Source organism: Panulirus ornatus, chromosome 46 (assembly GCF_036320965.1).
Source record: "Panulirus ornatus isolate Po-2019 chromosome 46, ASM3632096v1, whole genome shotgun sequence".
NCBI lineage: Eukaryota > Metazoa > Arthropoda > Malacostraca > Decapoda > Palinuridae > Panulirus > Panulirus ornatus.
The window spans coordinates 2,988,430-3,015,101 of NC_092269.1; the positions used below are offsets into that span (position 1 = coordinate 2,988,430).

Consider the following 26,672-nt stretch of genomic DNA (forward strand, 5'->3'; position numbering starts at 1 on the left):
TAACCATGTAATAATTGAATATCATGTTTCAAGAGGAAGGTGAGTGCTAAATGCACTAACATTTGAAGCTTAAAAATAAAATGTGCTCAACGTATCTTTGCATGATAGAGGCCTTAGAGAAATAAAACTTGTAATACAAATGCGAACTTCAGACAGAAGAAATCACAAATAATGATATGTTAGCAGAAAGTCAGTATATCAATGGGAAGTCCTGCTATCCCAGAAATTCTGTAAAAGTGTAAAGAACTGTTGCTAGGTCCTCCATATAATGTGTGGAAAGGTAGCTACAGAAATGATAATGTCTGCTGAAGCCAACTCCAATAAAAACTGAATATGTGTATGAATAATCAATGTCTAATTAATCAACATCATTAATTACTTTAGGTAAAGAAAAGTAATATGCTACACATCTCTATACCTCAAGAATTAGTATAAAAAAGTATGTCTGATAACTAAGGTCTGTTTATCACACTTGCCTCCTAACAAATTTGTAAATACTCTCTCCTCACCGGGTCTCCACCTGAAGCGAAGGAAATATTTGGCATATCATGACACGCAACCACTTGACCTGACTCCAGTATGGTAAGCGTCAATGCTGTGCTGGTTATCGTCAAGTTCACATTGCTACCAGCATGGTCCATCATCGGTCGTTCACCCAGGATTCGACTAATTGTCTTCACTACCTTTCTTTTACGGTCGGCAGTCTTCAGGCCTGCTGCTTCACACACTTTACTGATACATTCTCTGTTGAGGATGACACAATTAATATGGAGTGAAACCCTTATGTTCAACAGAGAAAATTTGAAATGGATTGCTTGTAAAGAAAAAGCACACACTTTTTTTTAAAAAGACTGCATCAAAGAGCCCTATATGAAATCAGTTACTATTAACTCATAAAAACATATCAGACATCATGAATTCAATCAATAAGAAATCAGTTACTTTTAACTCATAAAAATATATCAGACATCAATGAAGTGTTTCTTGAAATGAAATGCTATTATACATTAAGTTTTATTGTATGCTTGATAAAGGTTCCTTACATTACATGGAGAAGCATCTGTCCTAAGACTACTGTTCAACAGTGACCAGCAATGAATACAACATAGAAAATAACCTGGGACAGTACACAGGTTCCTGAGATAGTATACAGGCCAAAGGCTCTATTGTTGAAAATATTCTACAGACTATTCCCTAAATATCAGATTGTTGTCCTCATATATATATATATATATATATATATATATATATATATGTTCGCTGATGATACAGCGCTGGTGGCTGATTCATGTGAGAAACTGCAGAAGCTGGTGACTGAGTTTGGTAAAGTGTGTGGAAGAAGAAAGTTAAGAGTAAATGTGAATAAGAGCAAGGTTATTAGGTACAGTAGGGTTGAGGGTCAAGTCAATTGGGAGGTGAGTTTGAATGGAGAAAAACTGGAGGAAGTGAAGTGTTTTAGATATCTGGGAGTGGATCTGTCAGCGGATGGAACCATGGAAGCGGAAGTGGATCATAGGGTGGGGGAGGGGGCGAAAATTTTGGGAGCCTTGAAAAATGTGTGGAAGTCGAGAACATTATCTCGGAAAGCAAAAATGGGTATGTTTGAAGGAATAGTGGTTCCAACAATGTTGTATGGTTGCGAGGCGTGGGCTATGGATAGAGTTGTGCGCAGGAGGATGGATGTGCTGGAAATGAGATGTTTGAGGACAATGTGTGGTGTGAGGTGGTTTGATCGAGTAAGTAACGTAAGGGTAAGAGAGATGTGTGGAAATAAAAAGAGCGTGGTTGAGAGAGCAGAAGAGGGTGTTTTGAACTGGTTTGGGCACATGGAGAGAATGAGTGAGGAAAGATTGACCAAGAGGATATATGTGTCGGAGGTGGAGGGAACGAGGAGAAGAGGGAGACCAAATTGGAGGTGGAAAGATGGAGTGAAAAAGATTTTGTGTGATTGGGGCCTGAACATGCAGGAGGGTGAAAGGAGGGCAAGGAATAGAGTGAATTGGAGCGATGTGGTATACAGGGGTTGACGTGCTGTCAGTGGATTGAATCAAGGCATGTGAAGCGTCTGGGGTAAACCATGGAAAGCTGTGTAGGTATGTATATTTGCGTGTGTGGACGTGTGTATGTACATGTGTATGGGGGGGGGGGGTTGGGCCATTTCTTTCGTCTGTTTCCTTGCGCTACCTCGCAAACGCGGGAGACAGCGACAAAGTATAAAAAAAAAAAAAAAAAAAAAAAAAAATATATATATATATATATATTATTATCATTATTATTATTATTTTGCTTTGTCACTGTCTCCCGCGTTTGCGAGGTAGCGCAAGGAAACAGACGAAAAAAATGGCCCAACCCACCCACATACACAATGTATATACATACACGTCCACACACGCAAATATACATACCTATTCATCTCAATGTACACATATATATACACACACAGACACATACATATATACCCATGCACACAATTCACACTGTCTGCCTTTATTCATTCCCATCGCCACCTCGCCACACATGGAATACCATCCCCCTCCCCCCTCATGTGTGCGAGGTAGCACTAGGAAAAGACAACAAAGGCCCCATATATATATATATATATATATATATATATATATATATATATATATATATATATATATATATATATATATATATATAATTCTGAGAGTATTCTCTAAATACAAGTTTTTCTTCAAATAGTAGCAAGCAAAATTGAGGAAGTACACCTGTTCAAAACTCATTTCATATTTAACTCTGCCTCATACACATACTCAACAAGCTCACTGTATCTACTGAAGACATTAATTTACCCCTAAATCTAAAAGTTTTTGTAACCAACAATTAAATACAACATATTTGTACTTACTTTGCAATCAATGATCTGGTATCAAAGTTTAAACTTTTCATTGATGTGTTGACTCCTAAACACCCAATGTACTGAAAAAAAAAAATGGATAAGAATGAATATAAATATGGTTCACATAGTCACTGAAAAACTGCAATAAATCATCCTGAACACTGATCATTACTAGTTTTCTAACTGTATCAAATTGGAATTTTCATAAGAATTTTCCCATAGTTCAAGCCAAATGCATCTTTTACTTATTTTTATGAAAAAAATTACATTACAAAATATAACGCTGCATATTTTTGCATGGAACTGAGGATTCATATCAGATATATTTCATTCTGTTACTGGTATCTGCATTCCTTACAGTGGGACAGATCAGTCATAAAACTTTGAATAACATTCCGACTTACCCTTATGCCTAGCATGACAACTGATTAAAGCTTTCATACTAGCCTGAAATTCATAACTAAACACTCTGAATGACATTTCCACTCATCCATCTACCATAGGAAACAAAATGCCTACAGTGCCTATCAACCAGCTGTTAACCAAGTGTCATATGCACTATCCCCTTCCTCCATTTCATCAATCACCTACTCCATCCACTTCCATACTGTCTCTCTTCCCTAACACCTTCAACCAAAATGAGAATCTCTTTAACCATACATATACTTATCAATCAGTCTACAGGGGGTACTATAACATCAACTGATTGGGTAAGAAAAGTGTTGCTGGTAATTCTTTAGTTTACGTCAAGTCACCCTTGGAGGTGGTTGTATTAGTAGGAATGATAATGAAAAGAAACCACAAGATGATCCACCCACTGTAATGATTGTGGTGCTGGTAACAGCAAAGATGTAGGTGGTAGCAGTTGGTGAGTATGACTGACTGCAATAGGTGTCACCTCCAAAACCACATACGCCATAACTACCCCATGTTTGCTACTATAACATAATGTCCATCATAACCACTGCCACAACCAACAGCAGCACAAGTTGTGCCTCACGCACCATCATCATCTCCAAAAACATCACTGCCACTGGTGTCACCACTTTTATTATTCTACTCATAACAAATTGTGGTGGTGGGGTAAATGTGATGCAGAATACAGTAAGACCAGTAATAATGACAGGGACAACCTGAAGTAAGGAAGGTGGCAGTGGTGATGCATGTAACTGATGGGAGTAAAAGTGATGGAAAGGCTGATGATATCAATAGCAGTGGAGTTTATTTCTCTGATACTGATGTTCTTGTTATAAAGTCACTGATCTTTACGATGTTTCAGTTGAGATCAATATTGTAACTATACACAATGGTATATGTAAAAGCTATCGATAATGCAGCCAAATGATTGCACCATCTGTCTGCAACTATATTCTTAAGCACTCTAGAACAGAACTTGCTTGTTGCAACTGAATAAGGTCAATCAACTCTCATGTTAATTACTGATATGTACTTTCCAATGTTTTTCTCCTATTTCACAATGATTGTTAATACAAAGAAAGTCTCAAGAAGTGAGATAGTATTAGCTTTATACCCATATATCATATGTGATCAAGGTGGTGAATAAGCAGGTTGGCTTGTTACTGGGGTTCTGCCTCTGTGCCAGTGATTAAGTTAAATTACCGAGTTCAATTGTCTATCTGAATGGAATCAATCTATTTAGTTGTGCTTCCCTCAAGTGGTGGTATGGTGATGGTAGCTGTGGTATGGTGGTAACGTGGTGGTGATGTAATGATGTGGTGGTATGATGATGGTGATAGTGTGTTGGTAATGTGGTGTTAATTTTTACGGTAATATGGTGCTAGTGATGATAAAGTTGGTGGTGATGAAGACGATGGAGTGATAAGAATGTCTTTGAAGAAGACGAAGGCAGTGGTGATGGTGTTGATAAAAGTTATGATGATCCTGATAAAGATTCTGGTATTGGCCAAAGCAGTTGCACTTCAATCAGGTAGTGTGGTAGTTGTAATGGTTGTGGTGCGGGGTAGGAGTGGTAGAAGTTAAGGTAATGATGTTGGTAGTTGTGGTTGGTGGTAATGGTAAAGTGATTGTTGTGATGGAAGGTGATGGTGGACGTGATAGCGGTGGTTTGCTGGTTGTGGTAGTCGTGATGGTTGTAGTGGTTATAGTAGCTAAATGATGGATGGTGGTTGTGATAACAGTAGCGGCGGCTCTTGATGAAAGAAGAGAGGGCGAGTGGGGCGGCGAGGGCAGAGGCGCCCACGACTGAGGTATAGAGGAGAGCGAGGCAGCAAGAGACTCCTGCTGCCGGATACAACCTGTCATTGAGGGAGGCAACAGTCACCCTCTGTGCCACGCATCCGCTCCACCGCCGCCCACCCCCTTCCCCCCCTCACCTCGACACTGTAGCAGCAGAAGCAGCAGTCACTCTGCTCTAAGACACAGCCGTAGCATCATCAACCCACTACACCCCCAGGTGGCCTCGTCCAACCCAGAGTTTTACGTATTGCCATGGCAGCGGGTCGCTCAAGGACGGCCTGTGCCGCGGGGAACACTGACAAGGAAATGTGTCTCTCACCAGCCCATGCCCTGCCACCACTCCCTCCACCCATACTGACTGCCACCAGCCTCTCAACCCATAATGCCTGCCACCCGTCCCTCCACCCATACTGACTGCCACCAGTCCCTCAACCCATACTGACTGCCACCAGTCCCCCCACTCAAACTGCCTACCACTAGACCCCCCACTCAAGCTGCCTACCACCAGCCCCCCACTCAAACTGCCGGCCAACAGCACTACACTCATAATGTCTGCCACCAGTGCTCCCTACTCATACTGCTTGCCACGACCCCCAACTCAAGCTGCCTACCACCAGTCCCCCCACTCAAACTGCCGGCCAACAGCACTACACTCATAATGTCTGCCACCAGTGCTCCCTACTCATACTGCTTGCCACCAGTATCCGCACTCATTGTGCCTGCCACAATCACCCTCACTCATACTGCCTGGCTCCAATACCCCCATTCATACTGCATGACACAGTACCCTTGCTCACACTGCCTGCCACCACTTCCTCCACTCATACCGCCTGCCACCAGTACCTCCACTTATACTACCTACCATTACCCCTACTAGTACTTCCTGCCACCAGTATCCCCGATCATACCGTCTGCCACCAGTAACCCTACTCATACTACCTACCATTACCCCTACTGGTACTGCCTACCAACAGTATCCCCGGTCATACTGCATGCCACCAGTATGCCGGCCAACAGTACCCCCATTCACATAGCTCGCCAGCAGTACCTCTAATGATACTGCCTGCCACCATTACCCCCCACTCATACTGCCTGCCACCATTACCCCCCACTCGTACTGCCTGCCAACAGTATCTCCACTCATATTGCTTGCCTTTGGTAGCTCCACTCGCATTACCTACCGCCATGAGTACCACTCATACTACCTGTCTTTTGCACTTTCTCTTACACTAACCTACCAAGACCACCTTCTTTTACACTACCCTGCCATCAGAAGCTTCCTTCATACTATCCAATCACCAGCTTCTACTCTCCATCTGCCCTTCTACCAGCACCTTCCCTCATACTACACTACCACAGAACCTTCCCTCACACTCCTACCACCAGCTTCTTCCCTCATACTACCCTAAAACGAATACCTTCCTTTACACTACCTTACCATCAGCACCTTCCCTCGCACTACCAAAATACTAGCACCTCTCCTCACACTGACCTTCCATCTGTACCTTCTCTCATACTTTCTTGCTAACAATGTCTTTCTCTGCATTTCCAAGCCACAATTATCTTCTCTGACAGTAATACAAGCAACACCTTCCTTCCTTTATACTGTCTTATCACTATTACCTTTGATATTACTGTATGATTACTTTAGATATGTATTTTAAAACTTAATTCAACCCAATAACCTCCATAACTACGAGTGGCTATATCAATCAACTATATACTATAATCATGCAGTGTTGTAATAATCCAATAATATCTGACTAAGAATGACTACGCCCAATAAATGAATTATCATTCAATCAATTTTTTCTACCTAGATATTTTCTAATAAAATTAAATGAAACTGAAAACAGTAAACTACTAGGCTCTGTATAAGTTTATCCTCCGCACAGCATGGCTATCAACTTTCAACTTCATTTGTAAGTACTGGTGTTCCATAAGTTGAGACAAAGGAGTACTACAAATTATCAAATTGGCATATATAATAAAAAATTTACAATTTCTAAATCATATGTTATCCTTAACCACTAGCCTTAATCTTCTGTGGTTTTTTGGCTTAGCAACAAAGTCAGATAAATGTATTAGTTAAATCTTTTTTGCATGTAAAAGTTATGGGCTGGAAGAGAATATTCATCCCATTTAACACTCCTCCATCCTGGTTTTGTCAGTGTTTTTTAAGAAAGGAGGTGACAGCACTGATGACTGGTTTACAAGACTTTTCACGTTTTTATGGCCCAAGGTGGGATCCCTGAGGATTGGCAGAATGCATATACAGTGTCCTTTATATACCAGTAAAGGGGACAAAAGTAAATGCTTGAATTACAGAGGCAAAGTCAGCTAAGTATGACTGGTATACTGAGCTGTATGTGTTAGGTCAGTGATCATTAGCATCAAGGATGTCGTGAAGATGGCCTCAACTGACCTGTAAGGGACAGGTCAAAGACCAGCAGTATCCAAGGTGTAATGAAGATGAAGATGCACTGAAGATAAATGTTTAGTGAAGCTGACCTTTGGCTTGACTCATAAGGATCATATTAAATATCAGTGGTGTGAAGGGTGTAGAAAAGATTGCCTACATATAGTGTAGTGAAGATGACCCATGAGAGTGCAGTCGAGATGTAGTGGATATGATGGTGAGTGCTAAGACTAAGGGTGACATATTGCATTCACTTGAGAATGGTGGCATTTCTAGTTTTTATTTCCTTTAATCTTAGACTGAAATAATCATGCCCACCTTCCATTTAGTGGGCATTTGACTACTTTTCCATGCTACCATAAACGTTCTCCATATCCATCCAGCAGCAACACTGCTAAATGTGATGCATCCTACCTTTTGATGTCTAACAAGCAAACACCTGGAACAAACCCCAACATTATCCCAGTGATAACCCAGCATGGAAAATGATGTGCTTCACGAAAATGATTCTGTAGCTTTCCAAGACCATACCATAAACTAACCTTTATGTATATAACACACACATCCAGCAAACAGCCTAAATATAAATGAGCCACACAGCATGTATGACACTTACATAATGAATCTTGTGGGACCATACTAGACCTAAGTCCATTACACAGGAGTTTAGTTTTCAAAATTTTTCCCACAGTAACCTAAGACTTTATCTCAGGTATAAAATGGAGAATAATGCTGGTAGGCAGCCAATGACCAGGGAGCTATATTACCAGCACTACCTGCCTAGGTATCAAAAGGGTTAGTTTTGGCTGGGCAGTACGCCAGCATTTCAGTGGTTGTCAAGTTGCGCTCCTCTGACCCAGACAACTGTCTTTTCTTTCTGTCTTAACTACACATGGACTGCTGGCATTCTGTCCACAAACATACAAGCTTTCCTTGTCACACATAACAACACTTAACTCACACAGCTCATTCTTCGCAACTCTAGATTTTCCTGTGGTGAGCATTATGTGCTAACCCTGCCTTTGGGCAAAATGGTAGGAGTAATAGATAAAAGTAGTAGGTAGGAATATCTATGCAGAAGCATTAGGTAAAAGGAATAGGTAGAAGTAGTTGGTAGGAACATTAGGAAGGAGCTTTTGGTAGTATTAATAGGCTAGAGCATTAGGAAGAAGTAGTTTGGAGGAACATTAGGTAAGAACCTCTGCAAACACTGCACTAGAGCTGCCTGTTAAGGATGGGGCACTAAAAGCTAAGAAGCGGCAATGATGTTCACTAGTTATGGAAACTCTATTGCCTTGGCCACCCCTCCCCTTGAGGGAGTTCCAAGAGGGAATGGGCATCAGAGATATATATAGGTAGATAGATGGATGTTTAGAATATCTTGCTAATCAGACTTCATACTTTATGCATACAATGTGATATCAAATGTATATTTCATTTCTTTTAGAAAATCTGCTGTAAGCCATAAATATTGAAGGCCTGTTTGAGAGGTATGCAACAAATGTTCAACAGCTGATGCCCATCAGCAAAAATGATGGAGTATTAAAATTACAAAGGTATGAGGAATGATTAAAAAGGCTATGAGAAAGAAACTGAGAGTGAAATGTGTTTAAAGAAGATTTGGAGGTGTATTAAGGAGTGACATGTATAAAATCAATAATTGAGTCAAATAAGGTATGTGACTCCACAAGGAAGGTATATAGTGTGTGTAAAGATGTAAGGATGAGTCACAAAATGAAACTGAGGTGTTTAGATAATGGTACAAGGTTGGCATGAGGAAGTGCAGGGATGGTGCAAGATGCATGAAAATATTCAGCAATGTATGAAGGGTGTATGAGGAAGGAGTGAAGGAGTTACACCAAATGAAAGGTGCATGAGGAGAGAAGGTGAAAGAAGTTTGTATGAGGTGTAAAAGGATGGAATGATCAAGTTACAAGTAGAGTGGATTGTATGGTTAAGACAAAAGTGCATAAGGAGGAAGAAGTGACAGATGCATGAAAAACCAAATGAGGGTATAGTAGAAAGGGTTATGAATGTATGTGGGCAAATCATCAAGGAAAGACTTGAAATGATCACAGGTAAATTTTAAACCAGTGTGAGTTGTATATGGAAGGAGTGTATCACCTAAATATAAGAGTTACACAAGGAAGAAGTAAGGGGTGTATGAAGGGTGTATGAGGAAAGTGGTGGTGGAAGCTGCCCACCTCACACAGGACGTCCTTATTACCCATGGCTCCTCCACCACCATCCATTGCCACCCCACCACACTACCACCTACATCTACTCATACTCAAAAACTTCATCATAATTACTGAATACTAATAATTTCATGTCATATATTTTTTGCTGACAAGCTAGAGCAGCAAAGAAAACACAAACTTATGAGCAGTTTGGTGTATCATTATGGTCATGTGAGGCTAAACAACCATGCATTCTGACCAAACAGTCCACAGATATGAATATCAAACTGCTTAAAATTAGTTACTTTACAATATAAATTCATAACTTTCTTTGTATTGTACCATAAAAGACACTCCTGCTCTTCTGAGAGTTCTGGACTCAACTTGAAAGACTAGCACTGCACAATCTTAATGGCAAATAATTCTACATCCTTTTTCATTTAATTCTGTATGGGCTTATCTTGCATTGAAAAAATAAAATGTGATAAACTGCAAGGTATTAAGTGCAAAAGTCAGTCAAACACAGTTTAGAATGGGCCACTCTGCTGAAGTGGCAAAAATAGAATATGAAAAACATAGATGTACATATCTTAATGTCACATGGTATCATGTGCAAAGGTTTCCATTTACTTCTCACATATTTTGAGACACTATGCAGGCAAAATTCTGTGATGGTTAAAGGCATATTATCTATATCATAGGCAAAATGTAAACAAATGGTTCTCCATTCCCATCAACAATTCAAACAAATGACCATCTGTTACTCTGCATGACTGGACAAAATACATAGGCAGACATTTAAATGTCATAGGGGATCCAGCAAAAGTGTACTACTAACAACATCCAAGAAAGTAAATAAGTAAGACTCAGCTAAAGAATGTGAAATAAAATGGTGAAGTATGGAAATGCATGTGCACTTCACAAGTTATCACAAAATCATTCTTATCTTCATCATCAAAACTGAAAAAGGAAGATGAGAGGATTCTGCATGAAATATCCGCTGCACTGTGAACAGTATATGATAAAGTACATGAGCACAGCATGTGACCAAATATTTCCACAGGTGAAGTTTTGAATGGATCATCTTCATAATATATCAGAAACTGGTCAGCAGTATGGTACACTAGCACTACAGCAGAAAATGAAGTAGAATTTATGGATAAATAATTGCAAGTAAAATAATGTTAATGGGTAACACCAGTCCACACACTAAACAAAAAATAAAGATATTGAAAATGGAGGTGCAGATTTGTATAATACATCCCTACCTGCTAAACCTTCAATTAGTTTCTCTCAAGACAAGATAATAAAATTCTGCATGACATGCCTAATGTACAGCAGAACTACCAGTGTAAAAAAAGATGGAAATTAACATCTGCATGCCACAGGGGACCACATACTAATTTCAGAATGAAATTCCTGATAGTGATTGAGAAACAGTATCAATGATTTTGCACGAGAGGTTATTGTACACCATGAGCTACATTCTCGTATAATGTGCAGTCCGCATGTAACATGATTACTTTGGCCTTTACCATAGGCTCTGGAAACCAAAAATGTACTTTGTACATATATAATCAATGTCAAGTATAATATATAGACATAAATATATACAACTTGTATGTAAATAAAAACATACATAAATAACATTCCAGTGGTCAAGTGGATGAAACCTTAATGGCTTGAGGTTGAGGCTCACTGATAGAGATGTGATAGATTCTATAAAGTACTCACTGATATGCACTTACTTCAAATACATACATAACTTTATATTGCATGCCTAAATATGCATACACAGAGTTTATAATATGTGTACTGATTAAAAATATTATGCCCTTCAACAAATGGGGGCCAAAACGTTTGTATGACACTAAATACAAATTTTCATAGCAGAAAACAGCTATTCTGTGTTATACAACAAAGAAATTATGCCTAGGACTGTAGAATCACTTCTATTGAAGCAATCATATTTTGGGGTTTAGCAGTGTAATTTATATATACATTTATGGTGTCCAGAAAAAGCCATGTCCATTCCCCAGATATTTGCAAAAGTGATACACAGCTAAGGTTTATTAAGAGTATGATCATACGATGCTCTAAGGGTAAAATAATCATGCATTTGTTTGCTGAGACTAGAGTTTCTAGAGTGCATGCACCAGCAACCTGCCTCAGTGTGCCTCAGGGTTTCTCTAGGGAAGGACATTCTTTCTTTACTCTATCTGGCTGCCACTTCATTTTGGGAATTTCTCTTCTGGGCACTATATTTTTTTCACCTGTACTTGAGGATGGTTAGCTTTTATCTTTCTAAGGAAGAGAAAGACTAATTCTTGCCTGGAAGCAAGAAAGTATGGGTACACATGAAATTTCTAAGTGCACTGGGTACTCACAATTCATGATCAGGCAGCTGCTTTCCACAACACCTGATCAGTGCCCAGCCTCAACATTCAGATCAAGACCCTATGGATCCAAAAAAAAGAAAAGAAAAAAAAAAAAAGGACCAAAGACCTTACCAATTCCATGCCCAAATGTCTGCAGATGGTAATCAAAGCCACATGAGAGATGACAAAGTACTAAAATGTAAGTGTGAGATCCTCTTTGAAGATATATGGGGGATAAACAAGGCTTTTTGTTGACACTTGTATATCAACTAACTTGACATTAAGATCGAAAATTCAATACAATACTTGAAATCCAAATTCATAATTTCTAAAGTGGTAATGGTTGTCAAAGCAACACATTAGTTTCTATGCCTGATTAGGAATTGGTCATATGTATCCTAATGGCTGTCTGCATTGCATAATAAATATGTCCATCACCTTTAATTCTGTCCATATTTACATTTGGTAGAGCAGATACGTAAAACCTTATAGCTCAACTGTTTGCATCCAGATCTGTCGTTGTGACAAAGTAAAGGACACCTACCACCATACTACAGCATTTCACAGGTATTCACTCCACACATCATGTAAAGGTGAAATGACTCAGATTTCCATTCACCCTTCTATAATTATATTCATGGACACATTGCTGCTTCATTCTGACCTAACTTAAGAAATATCCATACATGTTGGGTGGATTCTTCCCTCTATCTTGAAATTAAACTGATGTGATACTGGTTAATTTACCCTTCCCGATACTAATTCATACCCACTAATCACAGAAATATTCAAATGCTAGAGATAACGTAAAATTACTTAAAAGGACTTGACCATGACTAAAATATCATATGTATTATTTCATTTTCACTATCCTTCTCTTCTTACTGTCTCCTGTCATTTACCTAGTAATACATTCTTTTCAAGTTATTCCCTAGAAACATCTCCAATTTAGTTCCACGTCTCTGAAAGGCCTTAATTCATAGTTGTTTCTCAACTGGATTTCCCAGAAGGAATGGGCATCATCAGAGATATACACATAGATTTCTCTACTTCATTTGATTAATCATTTTGGGGTAAGATATTTTAATTATCAGGTGGTGTTCAAGTGTCCAGTGTAGTATGATAGATTAAAGTAACAAAAAATTGTTGAGACGAGTAGCTGTTTGATAAGGCACTTACCTTTCTCTTGCCTTAAAAATTATGTACTGCCTAAATAAAAGATAATAAGGTACGTGTTAACTATTGAGTACTTATTAATGTCATAAATGAAACAGTAATGGGCTGATATCATACCCTCACGCCATAGCAGATGCCCTCATCAGCTAGCTGGTGGTCAGGGTGGAGCCATCCCCGCGCCGGCTTGTTGATGAAGGATCCCCCACCGCCGGCCGCATGTCCCCCCTCCATCCCGCCCAGCCACACCTGCTGCTGCGTCCCCTGCTGCCCGTGCACACTCACGCCTTCCAAGGCATCCGGCGCCCACGGCACATGCGTTGGCGTCAGGCTAGGGGGTGGGGGTGCCTGGTGTTCTGGAGGCTCGTCTTTACTTGGGTAAAGCGATCTGAGGTCAACCCTAAACTTATGGTTCCTCTCTAAGGAGCGGGTGTGGCGGTGGTGTGCAAGCGGAGGGATGGGATGGATGCGGGTGCCCTGGTGCCGCTCCAGAGACTTGGAGCGGTGGTGTCGAGCTCTCCTGCTGCTACTGCCACTACTGCCACAACTGTCACCACTACCACCAGAAAGTTGGACAGTACTGAACACTGAGTTACTCTTACTGCTGTTACTACTACAGCTTACACTAAAACTATTTACACTATTTAGCCACACTTTATGGAGGTTCTGGTCTGAGTTAGATTTCAAATGAACACCAATCTTTTGGAGAGCATTGTCTGACTTGGATTTGCGTGTAAGCGCCCTGGCCTGCTGCTTCTCCCTGTGTTTCCTAAGGCACTTGGCGAGAGTGAGGGTGGCCTCGGGCACCTGCTGGCGGGGCGGGGTGTGGGCGTGGGGTGGGGGTGGGACTGGGCTTCGGTGAGGGTGGGTGTAGGTACGTGATGCCGGAGTTAGGTGGATGTGCGTCTCATCAAAGGCTGTTTCCTTGTGATGACGCTTATTGGGGAAGTGAGTGTACCGATAGTCGTGGGGCTCACTGACCCCCACGTCTGGCCGCTCTAAGTGTGGTAGCCGTGATGACCCCAGACCAAGACTGGTCAGGTTTCGCCAGGCAGCCTTCAGCGAGGTAAAAGAGAGTGGGGAGGCCTTGCTGCCACCCCCACTGCTGCTACTGCTGTTGCTGCTGCTGCTACTGACGGACACGGTTGTACTACTGGTGCTGATGATGGACGTGCCCCCTCCACCACTGATGGCACTAGTGGTGGTGGTGGTGGTTGTGGTAGTAGTAGTGGCGGTGGTAGGGGTAGAGGGTGTTAATGTTGGGGATGAGGTGGTGGTGGAGACGGTGCTGGTGGAGTTGGAGGTATGATGGTCGACACAGTGGAGGCCGCTTGCCGGACCCTCGTCAGAGTGCACCACCTCCACGCCGCCGTAAAGCGCACTCTTCCCTGTAACAAAAATTTTTGTGTTAAAATAATGTCAGTGTAACATTCTGTACTTAGGATAAGAAACACACAATGCCATGATCATAAACAGTTACGAAATGCCTGATATGTATAAATACTGAAAAGACAATGTACAAGTAATGGAATCAACATGAATGGGTGAGTAGATATAAACAAATGGTCCATAAAGCAATGCAAAGCATCCCATGAAATATGTTATCTTGCACAGAGAGATCTTATATATAATAGAACAGTGATACAGGTTTCTTTTGAGCTGAATGATGAATACCAAGACAGCAAATCTAAGAAATGTTACAAAGTATCACAATAATAATCAGCCACCTATGTCCAACTCTTGTACCTAGTGGTGCACATTGCTGCTAAAAACTGCAGGAGTCAAGAAAATACATCAACTTGATAACAATACCCAAACAAGTTTCTAACTCAAAGGAACATTACTATGAAAACATAATTGACAGATGAAAGAGACCATAAAAAATTCAATCACAAACTATAAAAACAATACAGATCAGTTCATGATTCAGAGCAATTACATATGTGCTCCACTAATCCATATTCAACCAGTGGAACAAAACATTCATTAGATACTGCAGAAATGAGTTTCCAAATCAGAAAACAAAGGCAGCATACACATATAATGCTGTTGCCTCTAACTCTGCCATTATTGCTGGATAATAATAAAAGAAATCTAACATTCTACCCATACTTAGTTTGTCAAGGTATGAAAATTTTACAGCCTATCGGGGGCTAGGTTTCCCTGTCAACCTGTTTTCTAGGCAAAGGCAGAGATGAAGTAACAGAAACATAATGGCAAAACTTTGGATAATACAGTGCATTAACTAAAAAAATATTTTCTGATGAAACAGTGCATCAACTGAAAAATATCTCCCCAGGGATAGGCATGGACAACATTACAGTTCTCACAAAGACAAGTGTTTATTGATATAGTGAAATATGTGGGTACAGTTTAAAAATCACCAGAAAAGAAAATTAAACAATAACCAAAGAGAAACCATTACCTGAGCACCTTAATGAAAACAGTATTCTAATAATGTCATCAATTAATTTATCTACTTTATTATTATACTTGATTGCTGTTTCCTGGGTCAGCGAGGTAGCGCTAGGAAACAGAAAAAGAATGGCCCATCCACTCACATATGAATATATATACACATAAATGCCTGTACACACACATATACATACATATACATGTCAACATATACACATATACAAACACATACATATATACATACATATGTACATATTCATACTTGCTTGTCTTCACCCATTCCTGGCCCTATCCCACCCCACAGGAAACAGCATAAGTATGCCGACTAGTTTCAAAAGTGTTGTCAAAAATAAATGAACACTAAGTACAGAGGACAAGCTTATGAAGGACTATTCACCTTGGAATAATAAAAGGCTTTGGATCTACCATAAAATTGTATCTTGTGATATTCCTTAGCACAGTCATCACAGTATTGTTTATGGTGTGACAAGGGCGAGTGAAAGTTAACATCTCCAACCAGACAGGGAACAGCTATATTGGCTTCTAGTATCTTTCACTTTCCTGTTTTTCCAACACCACAGTAGCCAACATGGCATAGGCAAAACTTTGGCATGCTAGTGGCCATAATGAATGAAAAGATAAATAAAGAACATGAGAAAAAGAAAACAAGATGAAAAAAGACATTAATTTGAGCTCCTTGGGTGTATGTAGAGCTTATTCTTAAAAGTGGAGACATCACACAAAAAGGGAAAGATAAAAAGATGGAAAAAGGAGGTATCATAATGCTCAATCCTTCTGTAGCTAATTTCTACAGAGAATTAATGAGAAGTAGCAGCCAGCCGCTTGCTGCAGGTCCATGCATTTACCAGTACAAGTTTTGGGTAGGACAAAGACTCCCTTAGTATCTTCTACACAAAATCCAACCACTCTGCCCTAAACTATGCCCAATTTGCCAGTCAAAAGCAAGTACAATAAAAAAGCTGCAAACAAAGCAAAACAGAAAGAATTTAAAACAATCACTGGCTGTCAAGCAGCTATAAACACCTATGCAATGCAAAAATATACTTCTAATACATTCTCACTTTAATATGCTTGAAACAGCACTTGGCCCTTCCCACCTAAACTACTTCATAACCATCCACCAACACCGAAGCAAAAATAAACGTAAAAAGCTTACCCTTGCTTCACATTTAAGCAATCTATTCCTATAGAACCCCCTTTCCTAACAAAACCAGCACCAGCAAAACAAATACACACCATTATGGCCTGGTAAACACTAAACAACCACCCTCCCAACCATCTTAAGCACCATTCAACCTGACATACACCCATCTGCCACTATGCCCCTCCAGGAAATATGAGTTACACTTTCTTGTTTGCATTCTGAACATCACTCATCTCTCCAACACTGCAAGCAAAGATTCAACATAACATATCGCACTAAACAGACACATATATCACCACACTTCTCAACCTGTGATCCTGCCAGGTGAATGTGATTGTCTTCCTAAGTACTCATAGCCTCAGAAAGGGATCCTAGGGCAGAAAGGTTGGGTAAAGAATAGAAAGATACAACAAAAGAAAGACACATCGATATACAGGTAGAGGGAGAGATGGATGGATGGAAAATCTTTACTTATGTCTTCTATAACAGGCACTGATGTCCATTTTAAGGTAGGAGGAAGAAAACAGATCGGTCTCTTAAACACTTACAGGATGGCATATTGTCAGATATGGAACAGACGTAAGCTGGTAGAGTTCTAAAGTTTAGCAGTGTATGGAAATAAGCAGACATCAAACTGGTCAATCCCTGACTTGCTAATGCACACATAATATGTGTGAGACAAAGTGGCCTGAATGTAATGATGCAATAGGTGTGTTGCAGGTGGCTTAGTTAAAACAGATGACGATGGCATTGTCTGTGGTTTATGCACAACAGACAGTGATAGCACAGGTGTAAGAGGTGGTGTTGGTAGTGGTTCAGGTGTAACTGGGTGGTGAGTGTTACAGCAGGTGGTGTTGATATTCATGTATGAGTGACATTGCCAGTGGCTGAAGTCCAACAGATGGAGATGGTAAGGGGAAATGGTACAAGTGAAACAGATGGTAGTTGTTCAAGTACAAATGATGGTGATGAAATAGGTGCAAAAGATGGTACTTGTGGTCTGAGTACCAGGTGTAACTGGGTGTAAAGGTCGGTGATGTGGGTTCAAGTAGTGGTAATAATAACAGAGGTACATGTGGTGAGAAGTGCAGCAGAGGCACAACTGGTGATGGTGGTGGTAATAATGAAATGAGGTACAACAGCTGGTCGATACATAGGCTCAACACATGATGAAAATAGTACAACAGGTGGAAGAGGTACAATATACTGGTAGTGAGGGGAGAGGTACATCATGCAATGTTGGTATAGGTACAACAGGAGGTGGCGATGGATACAAAGGCCTACAAGAAACGATGGTGATATAGGCCTAACAGGTTTTGGCAGTGTTGGTACAGACCTAGCAGGTTGACAGAGTTACAGGTACAGTAAAGCGAGTTACAGTACAGTGGCGCAAGTACAATAACTGGTGCTGGTAAAACGAGGTGGTGCTAATACAAAGGTTAAGAACTATCAAGAGTCGAACTTCTTTTTCGTTCCGGTGATTGGACCAGAAGTGAGGTACAGAAACATGGAGAACACAAGGTGCTTTACTGAAGTGCATTGGTGTTGCAACTCATGCTGCTGCAAGTGGCGCAAGATTAGGTAAAAAGATGAGAGGAGTTGAGGTAAGGCGAGATGGTGGAGACAGGGATGGCAGAGGTCCCGTAACAATGGTGCAGTAGTAGATGTGATAGGTCGAAATATACAGCCACAGAAGAGGTGGTGTGTGTAGGTCATGAGTCTGTGCAGCAGATGGGAAGAGGAGCTGCTAAGGTTCCATGGTTTTGCTGCCGGTGAGGCAGAAGGGAGGGCAGCTTGATGTGGTTCCGTAGTTTCGAAGGTGCGAGGTGGATGACCGGTTTGTGTTTGTGCTTTGAAATAGTAAGAGGCATAACTGAGATCGCGCAGTAAACGATGCAGAAGGCGGACCTCAGCATTGTCCCTCAAAGGCCCTACAAGAGGAGACCCTGGGAGATGAAGAGCCACAGAAGTCCTGCCGGAGTGTGACGAGCGAGGAGTCACAGGGTGGACATTTCGAGAATGGCGAAGGTGCTTCGGCGTCTGAATAATGGGCTGCTTGACTGACTGACTGACTCATTTATCGCCTGCTGACGTACTAGTATTTCCGAGCCAGTCTGATGCCACATCAATAGCGTTCATCGCAAGAGCACCGATGGCCACCAAGTTCATTACGGCGGGGCTCCACAGGATTTATAAAGGTTCGTTGATTGGCAAGTCTAGACGAGGCGGGTGGACCTCCCGCTGTGAGGATCAGGGTCATCTACCTGCTCAGGTACCTGACCTATGACATGAGTTATTACTGTAGGTCATATGAGGTCACAAGAAATCGCATGAGGTCGTCTGGTATGATTATGACAGCGGGCCAGGTGTCTGTCAGGCCGTGGGGTGTAAGGTTACAGTCAGAGGTATGGCTCTGGGGAACACGGGAATGCCACTAGGAGTACAACTGATGGCAGTGGTACGGCTACGTGTGGTACAAGAGGTGGTGATGGTGCAGGTACAACAGGTGGTGGTGGTAGAGAGGCACAATAGGTGGTGGTGGCGGCGGTGGTACAACAGGTGGTGGTGGGTAATCCCCGAGGTAGCCTGGGGCAACGGCAGGCCAGAGCAGGACACCCCCGGGGGACAGGTACCTCCCTTCCCCCCAACTCCTCCTCCCCCTCCAGAAGAGCCCCCAGGACGGTGGTGGGTAGACAGGAGCCTGGAATCCTTGTTCCCCCCCCCCCCCTCTCTCTCCTGTGCAAGTATGTGTATACAACATACAAAGGAGAACCTCCCCCAACCCCACCATATACAATTATAACAATCCTGAGGTTGTAGCTAGTAAGGGAGAATGCACCACCCCTGGGGAGCACGTGCTGCCCCTGGGGAGCACGTGCTGCCCCTGGGAAGTACGTGCTGCCCCTGGGAGGACGTGCTGTTCCTGGGGAAAATTGCCGCCCCTGAGGCAAGAAGTGTACAGGTTCGATCCTTGAGCACTTCAATATATCCCTGAGCACGACGGTACGACCCTTGAGCACGAGGGTACGCCCCTTGTGCACGACCATACGACCCTTAAGCACGACCATACCCAAATGCTGTACGGTTGTGATCAAGAACTTAACATCCACAGGACCTAAATCATTTCCCGTCCACATGACCAAACAACCTTGTCCCGTCCTCTCACGCGGGGCACCATCCAATCACAGGTGACCCACCCACACCTAGGAGAGGTAGCACCTTAGGAGAACAAGGTACTCCCTCCCCAAGTACAGGGGCCCATTCCTAGCCGCTACCTGGCTGGGGGTTGTGGTATGTGGGGGGGGGGGGAGAAATTCTAAAGCTTTAAAGCTCCAAGCTGCTGCTGCATGGGACGCCAAATGTTTTCACGTAGCGAAGGACCATCTGCTCCTGCATGACCCACGACGACGCCCTCGCGCGTCCTCTGAAGGGAACTCCCTCCCTGGCTGGAGGACCTTTCCATTTTCTTGCTTGGCGGAGGTCAGGTCGTGGAAGTCGTCGTTATTTTTATTTTTTTCTTCGCTGGGTGGAGGTCGTGCAGGTCGTCTGTTCACCAGAGGTATGTGTGTGTATGTGTGTGTGTGTGTGTGTGTGTGTGTGTGTGTGTGTGTGTGTGTGTGTCGGTGAGCCTCCGCCCCCAGGGCGGGCTGGCTGGCTGGCTGGGGAGAGGGATGCGAACCCGTGCCAGCCAGACCCCCACAGATAAAACAGTGATGCAACTCTTTTTAAAAGTTTCATTCATTGTCGAGGGTAAATATAGGAGATAGCCACTAGGGGAGGGAGGGGGGAGGGGAGAGTATGAGGGGCAGAGTGAGTGAGAGGTGTGTTTTGTGGAGGATGTAGCTTGGGGGGGGTGGGGTGTGGTGGGGGTGTGAGAGTTGTGGGGTTGGGGGGGACAGTGAGAGAGGTGAGTGTGCGGGGTATTATCACCTTGAGAAGGTCGCCCACACCCGCCACCTTCACCACCGACGCCGACACTACAACTATTACGCTCCCTCACTCCCTCCCTCGCTACCGACTCTCCCTGGCCTCTCACAGCGCGGCGGCTCTTTCTCCCTCGCCCGGCAAACTAAGACATTACACCTGCCCTCTCTCTCTCTCTCTCTCTCTCTCTCTCTCTCTCTCTCTCTCTCTCTCTCTCTCTCTACCCCAGGCTGACACGATCGTGAGGGAGGCCCAGCTGGTGAAGTGTTGGTGACGGGGGTGGTGGTGGGGTAGGGAGTCACGCTGGTGGTGGAGGACCATTTGGAGGAGGGTCTACCACACACACACTTGTCTACCACAATGGCCACCGCACATGTCAACACCACTCTGTCCTGGGCTTCCACGTGAACCAAGGCTTCTACAGGTGTTCGTGGCTCATTAGCCAGGGCTTCCACGTGAACCAAGGCTTCCACAGGTGTTCACGAAGCAGGAGTGCCGCTCGTGTTCATGCTTCATAAAGCTCCCCCATGTAAAAAGGGCCTGGCCCTCCTGAGGACACTGAAGGAGAGTTCACGAGTGAGTTGACCTCTTCCCGTGAATCCACTGTGGTCTATTCCTTACGTCCCACCCTGTACCATTCCAGCAGAGAAGACCTGTTCCCTGGAATCGCCCATGCTCCATTCCTGATGTTCCACTTTCTACCATGTAAACAGAAATGTCCTACATCGTCACCTCATTCATTCTCACGGGAACGTTCTCTACCTGGAGCCTTATGTAAGGCTCTACTGTACCTGTAGTCTTGTATTAGGCTCTAATTGACCAGAGTCTTATACAAGGCTTCTCCTGTACCCAGAGTCTTACAAGGTTTCTTCTGTACCCAGAGTCCAGACTGTGTTCAGTGTCATATATATAAGGCTCTTCCCGCACCCACCTTTACATACCTGGCTCTACTTGTGCCTAGTGTTCTACAAGACTCTGCCAGTACCTAGTCTTTATAAGGCTCTGCCTGTACCCAGTCTCCTGCGAGGCTCTGCCTGTACCCAGAATCTAGCATAAGGCTCTACTCATACCGCATTATATAAGGCCTGCAGCCAGTCCTATATAAGGCTCTACCTGTACCCAAGACCTTATATAAGGCTTAGCCCCTACCACCATCGGAATAACTAACACAAACTGGTACATGTCAAGCGAGGACCACGATGCAGACGGAAGGACCCTTGCATCTAAAGACCTGAACAGGGGCAAAGGGAAGGATTCAGGGGCAAAGGGAAGGATTTAGGGGCAGAAGGAAGGATTCAGGGGCAAAGGGAAGGATTCAGGGGCAAAGGGAAGGATTCAGGGGCAAAGAGAAGGATTCAGGGACAAAAGGAAGGATTCAGGGGCAAAGGGAAGGATTCAGGGGCAAAGGGAAGGATTCAGGGGCAAAGGGAAGGATTCAGGGGCAAAGGGAAGGATTCAGGGGCAAAAGGAAGGATTCAGGGGTAAAGGGAAGGATTCAGGGGCAAATGGAAGGATTCAGGGGCAAATGGAAGGATTCAAGGGTAAAGGGAAGGATTCAGGGACAGAGGGAAGGATTCAGGGACAGAGGAAAGGATTCAGGGGCAGAGAGAATGATTCAGGGGCAGAGGGAAGGATTCAGGGGCAGAGGCAAGGATTCAGGGACAGAGGGAAGGATTCGGAAGCAGAGGGAAGGATTCAGGGACAGAGGAAATGATCCCGGGGTTGACGGAAGGATTCAGGGACGCTAATGGGGACGAGTGACGGCTAAGTTCCTCGGGCTGAAGGAGAGGACCTGTGGGACTCAGGGATCCAGGGCCTGGTTAGGGAGGGCCCTGAGCCACACGGGAGGGTCTCTAGAACTTCAAGGTCACGGGGAGGGACCGAGGAGTGGCGGGTCTGGGAAGCGATACGTGCTGAAGAAAGGATCACGGTCCACTCGAAGGAATACATAGAAGGGTTCTACGGGGACAGAGATGGTCCTACGGGTACAAGGAAGGCGCCACAAATACAGGATAGGATCTACAGGTACTGGGATGGATCCATTGATACAAGTCCCAAGGATACAGGGAAGAATCTACAGGTACAGAGACGGTTCTACAAGGTCAGGGAAAGATCTACGGGTACAAGAAAGGATCTACAGGTACATGGATGGTTCTACGGGTGCAAGAAATGATCTACAGGTACAGGGATGGTTCTACGGGTACAAGGAAGGATCTATAAGTACAGGGATGGTTCTACAAGTACAGGGAAGAACTACAGGTAAAGAGATGGTTCTACGGGTACAAGGAAGAATCTACAGGTACAAGGATGGTTCTACAAGTACAGGGAAAGATCTACAGGTACAGGGATGGTTCTCCGGGACACAAGGAAGGGACCTCCACTTACGGTGGGGCGTTCTACAGGTACGGTGTGTGTGGGGGTGTTCTACAGGGAGACATGAAGGGGGTGGGGGGATGGTGCCAGTGGCGTCGGACGCTGCCCTAGTCGCTCCCTGCGCCACCTTACAGATGGTGGCCTTGAACTGCGTCGTCGCTATGAATAATACAACATAATAAGATCTTAACACAAGCAGCCTCCACGCGCCCCACCACATGACCCTAGCTAGACTCGTGCCCCACCACATGACCCCTAGGCCCACCCTGCCCCACCACATGACCCCTAGGCCCACCCTGCCCGACCACATGACCCCCAGGCCCACCCTGCCCCACCACATGACCCTACCTAGACTCGTGCCCCACCACATTACCCTCAGGCCCACCCTGCCCCACCACATGACCCCCAGGCCCGTGCCCCAACCCATGTCCCCGGCCCAACCTTGCCCCACCATTTCGGACGGGGTTTCCATCATCGTAAAGTTAATTCTCGTTTCTCTTTTTTTACGTCGACGGCTTCGGTCATGGACGGAGGTCCTCACTAAGGCCAGACCTTTGAGGTAAGTGTAAGAATTATTTACTGCCGACGGGAGAAGTCAGGACGGAGGAGGAAGAATAATCTGTGAGATTTCTAGGAAAGTGGAAATTCTACCTTTTTTAAAGTAGGGTCAGGTCGATGGCGCGTGCGCAATAAGACATGAGGGTAAGTGAGTTCCAGAGTTTAGCGGCGCAGGGAAAGAAACAGATATCGCAACGGCCCACCACCCTCTAAGCTGCCAGCGGCCACACACGACCGATCACGTGACGCAGCAGCAGCCTGACTACTAGTAGTACGTGGCCTTGCTAATGGCAGAGCCACTCAAAGTAGACACGTCGACACTTGAAAAAGAGAAAAAAAAAAATCCTATCGGTCGTGTTCGTCGCATCTCCTGCCCCCGACGTGGGCAGATGTGAGGGCGCTACACCACCTGTGTGGTACGAGGAGTGAGAGTGAGGACGTCTGAGACCAGGTTCTCCTTCGTCTGGCTCTGTCTCGTCAGGCTGGTCCTCTCGAAGGTGTCCCCAGAGCAAAGGTTCTCATGTTCTGTTGTATATGTCTGTGGATAACAGTGAGGGGAGAGGGGGGGGGGGGGTTCGTCCTCGTTCTCCTGTTCACACACTGTTTATGGCCGTTGTTCTTGTTCCTGGGAGTTCTATTAAGGCTGGCGGCCTTCGTCACCACCGCCGCTTCGCCAGGGCCTTCGTCACCACAGTCTGTATGACGGGTGGGTAAACAAAACAGCCTAGTTCCCTGTGGCCTTCCCCTGTGGTAGAGAGAGACCCTCTGGCTGCCCCATGTACCAGTACCACAGCCTGGCTCCCCGTGGCCTTCCCCTGTGGTAGAGAAAGTGAGAGAGAGAGTGAGAGAGAGTGCCCCTGGCCGCCCAGTGGTGCCTGAGTCACCCCAACGCCACTACTGCTTTATACAGGCAACGACGCAGCCCCGGGCGCCCCCCCCCCCCCCCCCCGCTCGTCCTCAGCCTTCACCAGGGGTCAACACGCTCGCTGGACCGGCCACTTTAAATGGGAGGTCAGTCCAGGCGGGCCCTTCCTGGATGTTGTACCTTGGTGAGTGAGTCACCAAGGTGCCAGCAACACGGATTCTGGATGCCTGAATCTTGGTGAGTCACAAGACTGACACCAACACAGGTGACTCACCAAACTACCAGCAACACCCGATCGTCCAGGGAAGGTACACATACACCCACACTCACAACACTACCAGGAACAAACACCCCCCCCCCCTCCACCTACAACACTACCACGAACAAGATGGTGTAAGTGGGCAGGTGTAGACGCAAGGACGATCACCATGGTCAGCATCTACGGTTGGTTGGGCATTATAGCCTTCCGCTGTGACCTGAGGTAAGGTCAGCACGGCCCGCTGGGTCACAGGCGGTGTCGCTCGCTTTCTCTCTCTCTCTCTCTCTGTCTCTTGACCTTCGAGTGCTGGCTGGCTCTCTCATCTGTCTGGCGAGGCTGCACTTGCAGATGTTATCTCGAGTTAGGAATCTTTCTGCAGACGATGACAGGGTTGATGACCCTCTGGATTTCTTCACAGGGATGGAGTTCCTGGAACAGGTCACATGGTGATCTCAAACACGTGACGTCTGGTTGACGGGCTGGAGGAGGAGGACTTGATCTTCATCATCTCCTCCAGCGACGGGTTTTTCTCACTCAAGTTTGACAACAGATTCGATAATCATGATTCATTGATCTTCCTGATATTTTTCTCCTCCCACTGGTCGGCCCTGTGCGTGCGTGCGCAACATCTACATATGAGTGCACACCTCGCCTCCTCCTCCTCCTCCTTCTTCTTCTTCTTCAGCTCCACACTTGACCTCTCCTTCATCCAATACCTTCTGAACACTTTACTCATACCAGTGCTCTGATGAGATGCTTTGTCGTCTGCGTGTTGGACCCAACTCCTCCGGCGGCATCTCTGTGGTCATGTCCGTCTTTCTGTAAGTCACCGAGAGTCTAAATATATACCATAATGTATTTCCAGGGTCGCCTGCCTCCTGTCATGCGCTTCTAGAGAAGGCTGCCACTTTCCCTTCCAGACCGGTACTGTAAGTTGATTACTCACTGCTGTAACAACACCCAGTAAAATGACCGTCTGGAAGGGGCACTGTGTCGCACCCTTGTCCCCTGCTGCTTCCGTGTAAGGCTTTCCTTGTCTCACGTCTGGTCAACTACTTGAGATCTGATCTTCTCTGCTTAAAGCCTCACGAGTGTATGACCCCCTGAGCACAAGGGCGCGGCCCCTTGAAGCAAGACGGCGCGACTCATGGGTCTTGAAGGCCTGAGTATGGTCGCCTGAGTATGGTCGCCCGAGTATGGTCGCCTGAGTAGGGTCGCCTGAGTATGGTCGCGTGAATAGGGTGGCCTCCGTAGTGCTCCATCAGTATGATTCGCCGTCCATCTCCACGTTGCAGGCAGCCTGGTTGACGCGTCCACCAGTGGTTACATATGGGACTGGTAGAGAGGCAAGTGGGACTGTCCTTCAGCCGTGCCATAAACTAGGTCTCGTGGTGTGTGGCAGTTTATATATCTCACACGAGTAGCGCTCATTAAGGCCCAAGTACCTGACCTTGGGCGCCCACCCTTACGTACATTCCTATATCAAGTCGGTCCATCCTGAGCACGTGTCCTGCCCTGGCATCTCGAAAACAACACTTACAACACCCCCACCACCCCATCCAATCAAGTGTCAGCACCACCACCCCCTACTGAAGTGTCTCTGATGAGTGTAAACACTGCTTGCATCCGCGTCGATATATATATATAATGGCTGCGTGTGTGTGTTTCACCAACTTTCGCGTTCCACTCCGTTGAACGACGATCAACACACCGTGGTTCTTCGACGGTGGTGTGTGGTACTGGTGTGGATGGGGTGGTGAATGTGGCGTGTCCTGGCAATTGTGGTGGTGGTGGTGGTAGTGGCTCATCTGGCCCTCTATGACGGCTTCCGTTTGCTGTCGTGTGCTTACTAAGTCCCCTCCGCTCCCACTTGTTAAAACATTAAG

The 26,672-nt window shown here is 44.7% G+C and overlaps 1 protein-coding gene across 1 annotated transcript in view; it reads right to left on the reverse strand.

Moving 5' to 3' along the window:
- Shc (SHC-adaptor protein) overlaps window positions 1–26,672 on the reverse strand; it is an 81,800-nt gene that overhangs the window by 12,858 nt on the left and 42,270 nt on the right. The window contains exons 2-4 of the mRNA XM_071688638.1: window positions 13,348–14,615; window positions 2,870–2,940; window positions 510–744 (exon numbers count right to left, since the gene is read on the reverse strand). Of these exons, the coding sequence (XP_071544739.1) occupies window positions 510–744; window positions 2,870–2,940; window positions 13,348–14,615 (1,574 nt within the window). The remainder of the gene's footprint in view (window positions 1–509; window positions 745–2,869; window positions 2,941–13,347; window positions 14,616–26,672) is intronic.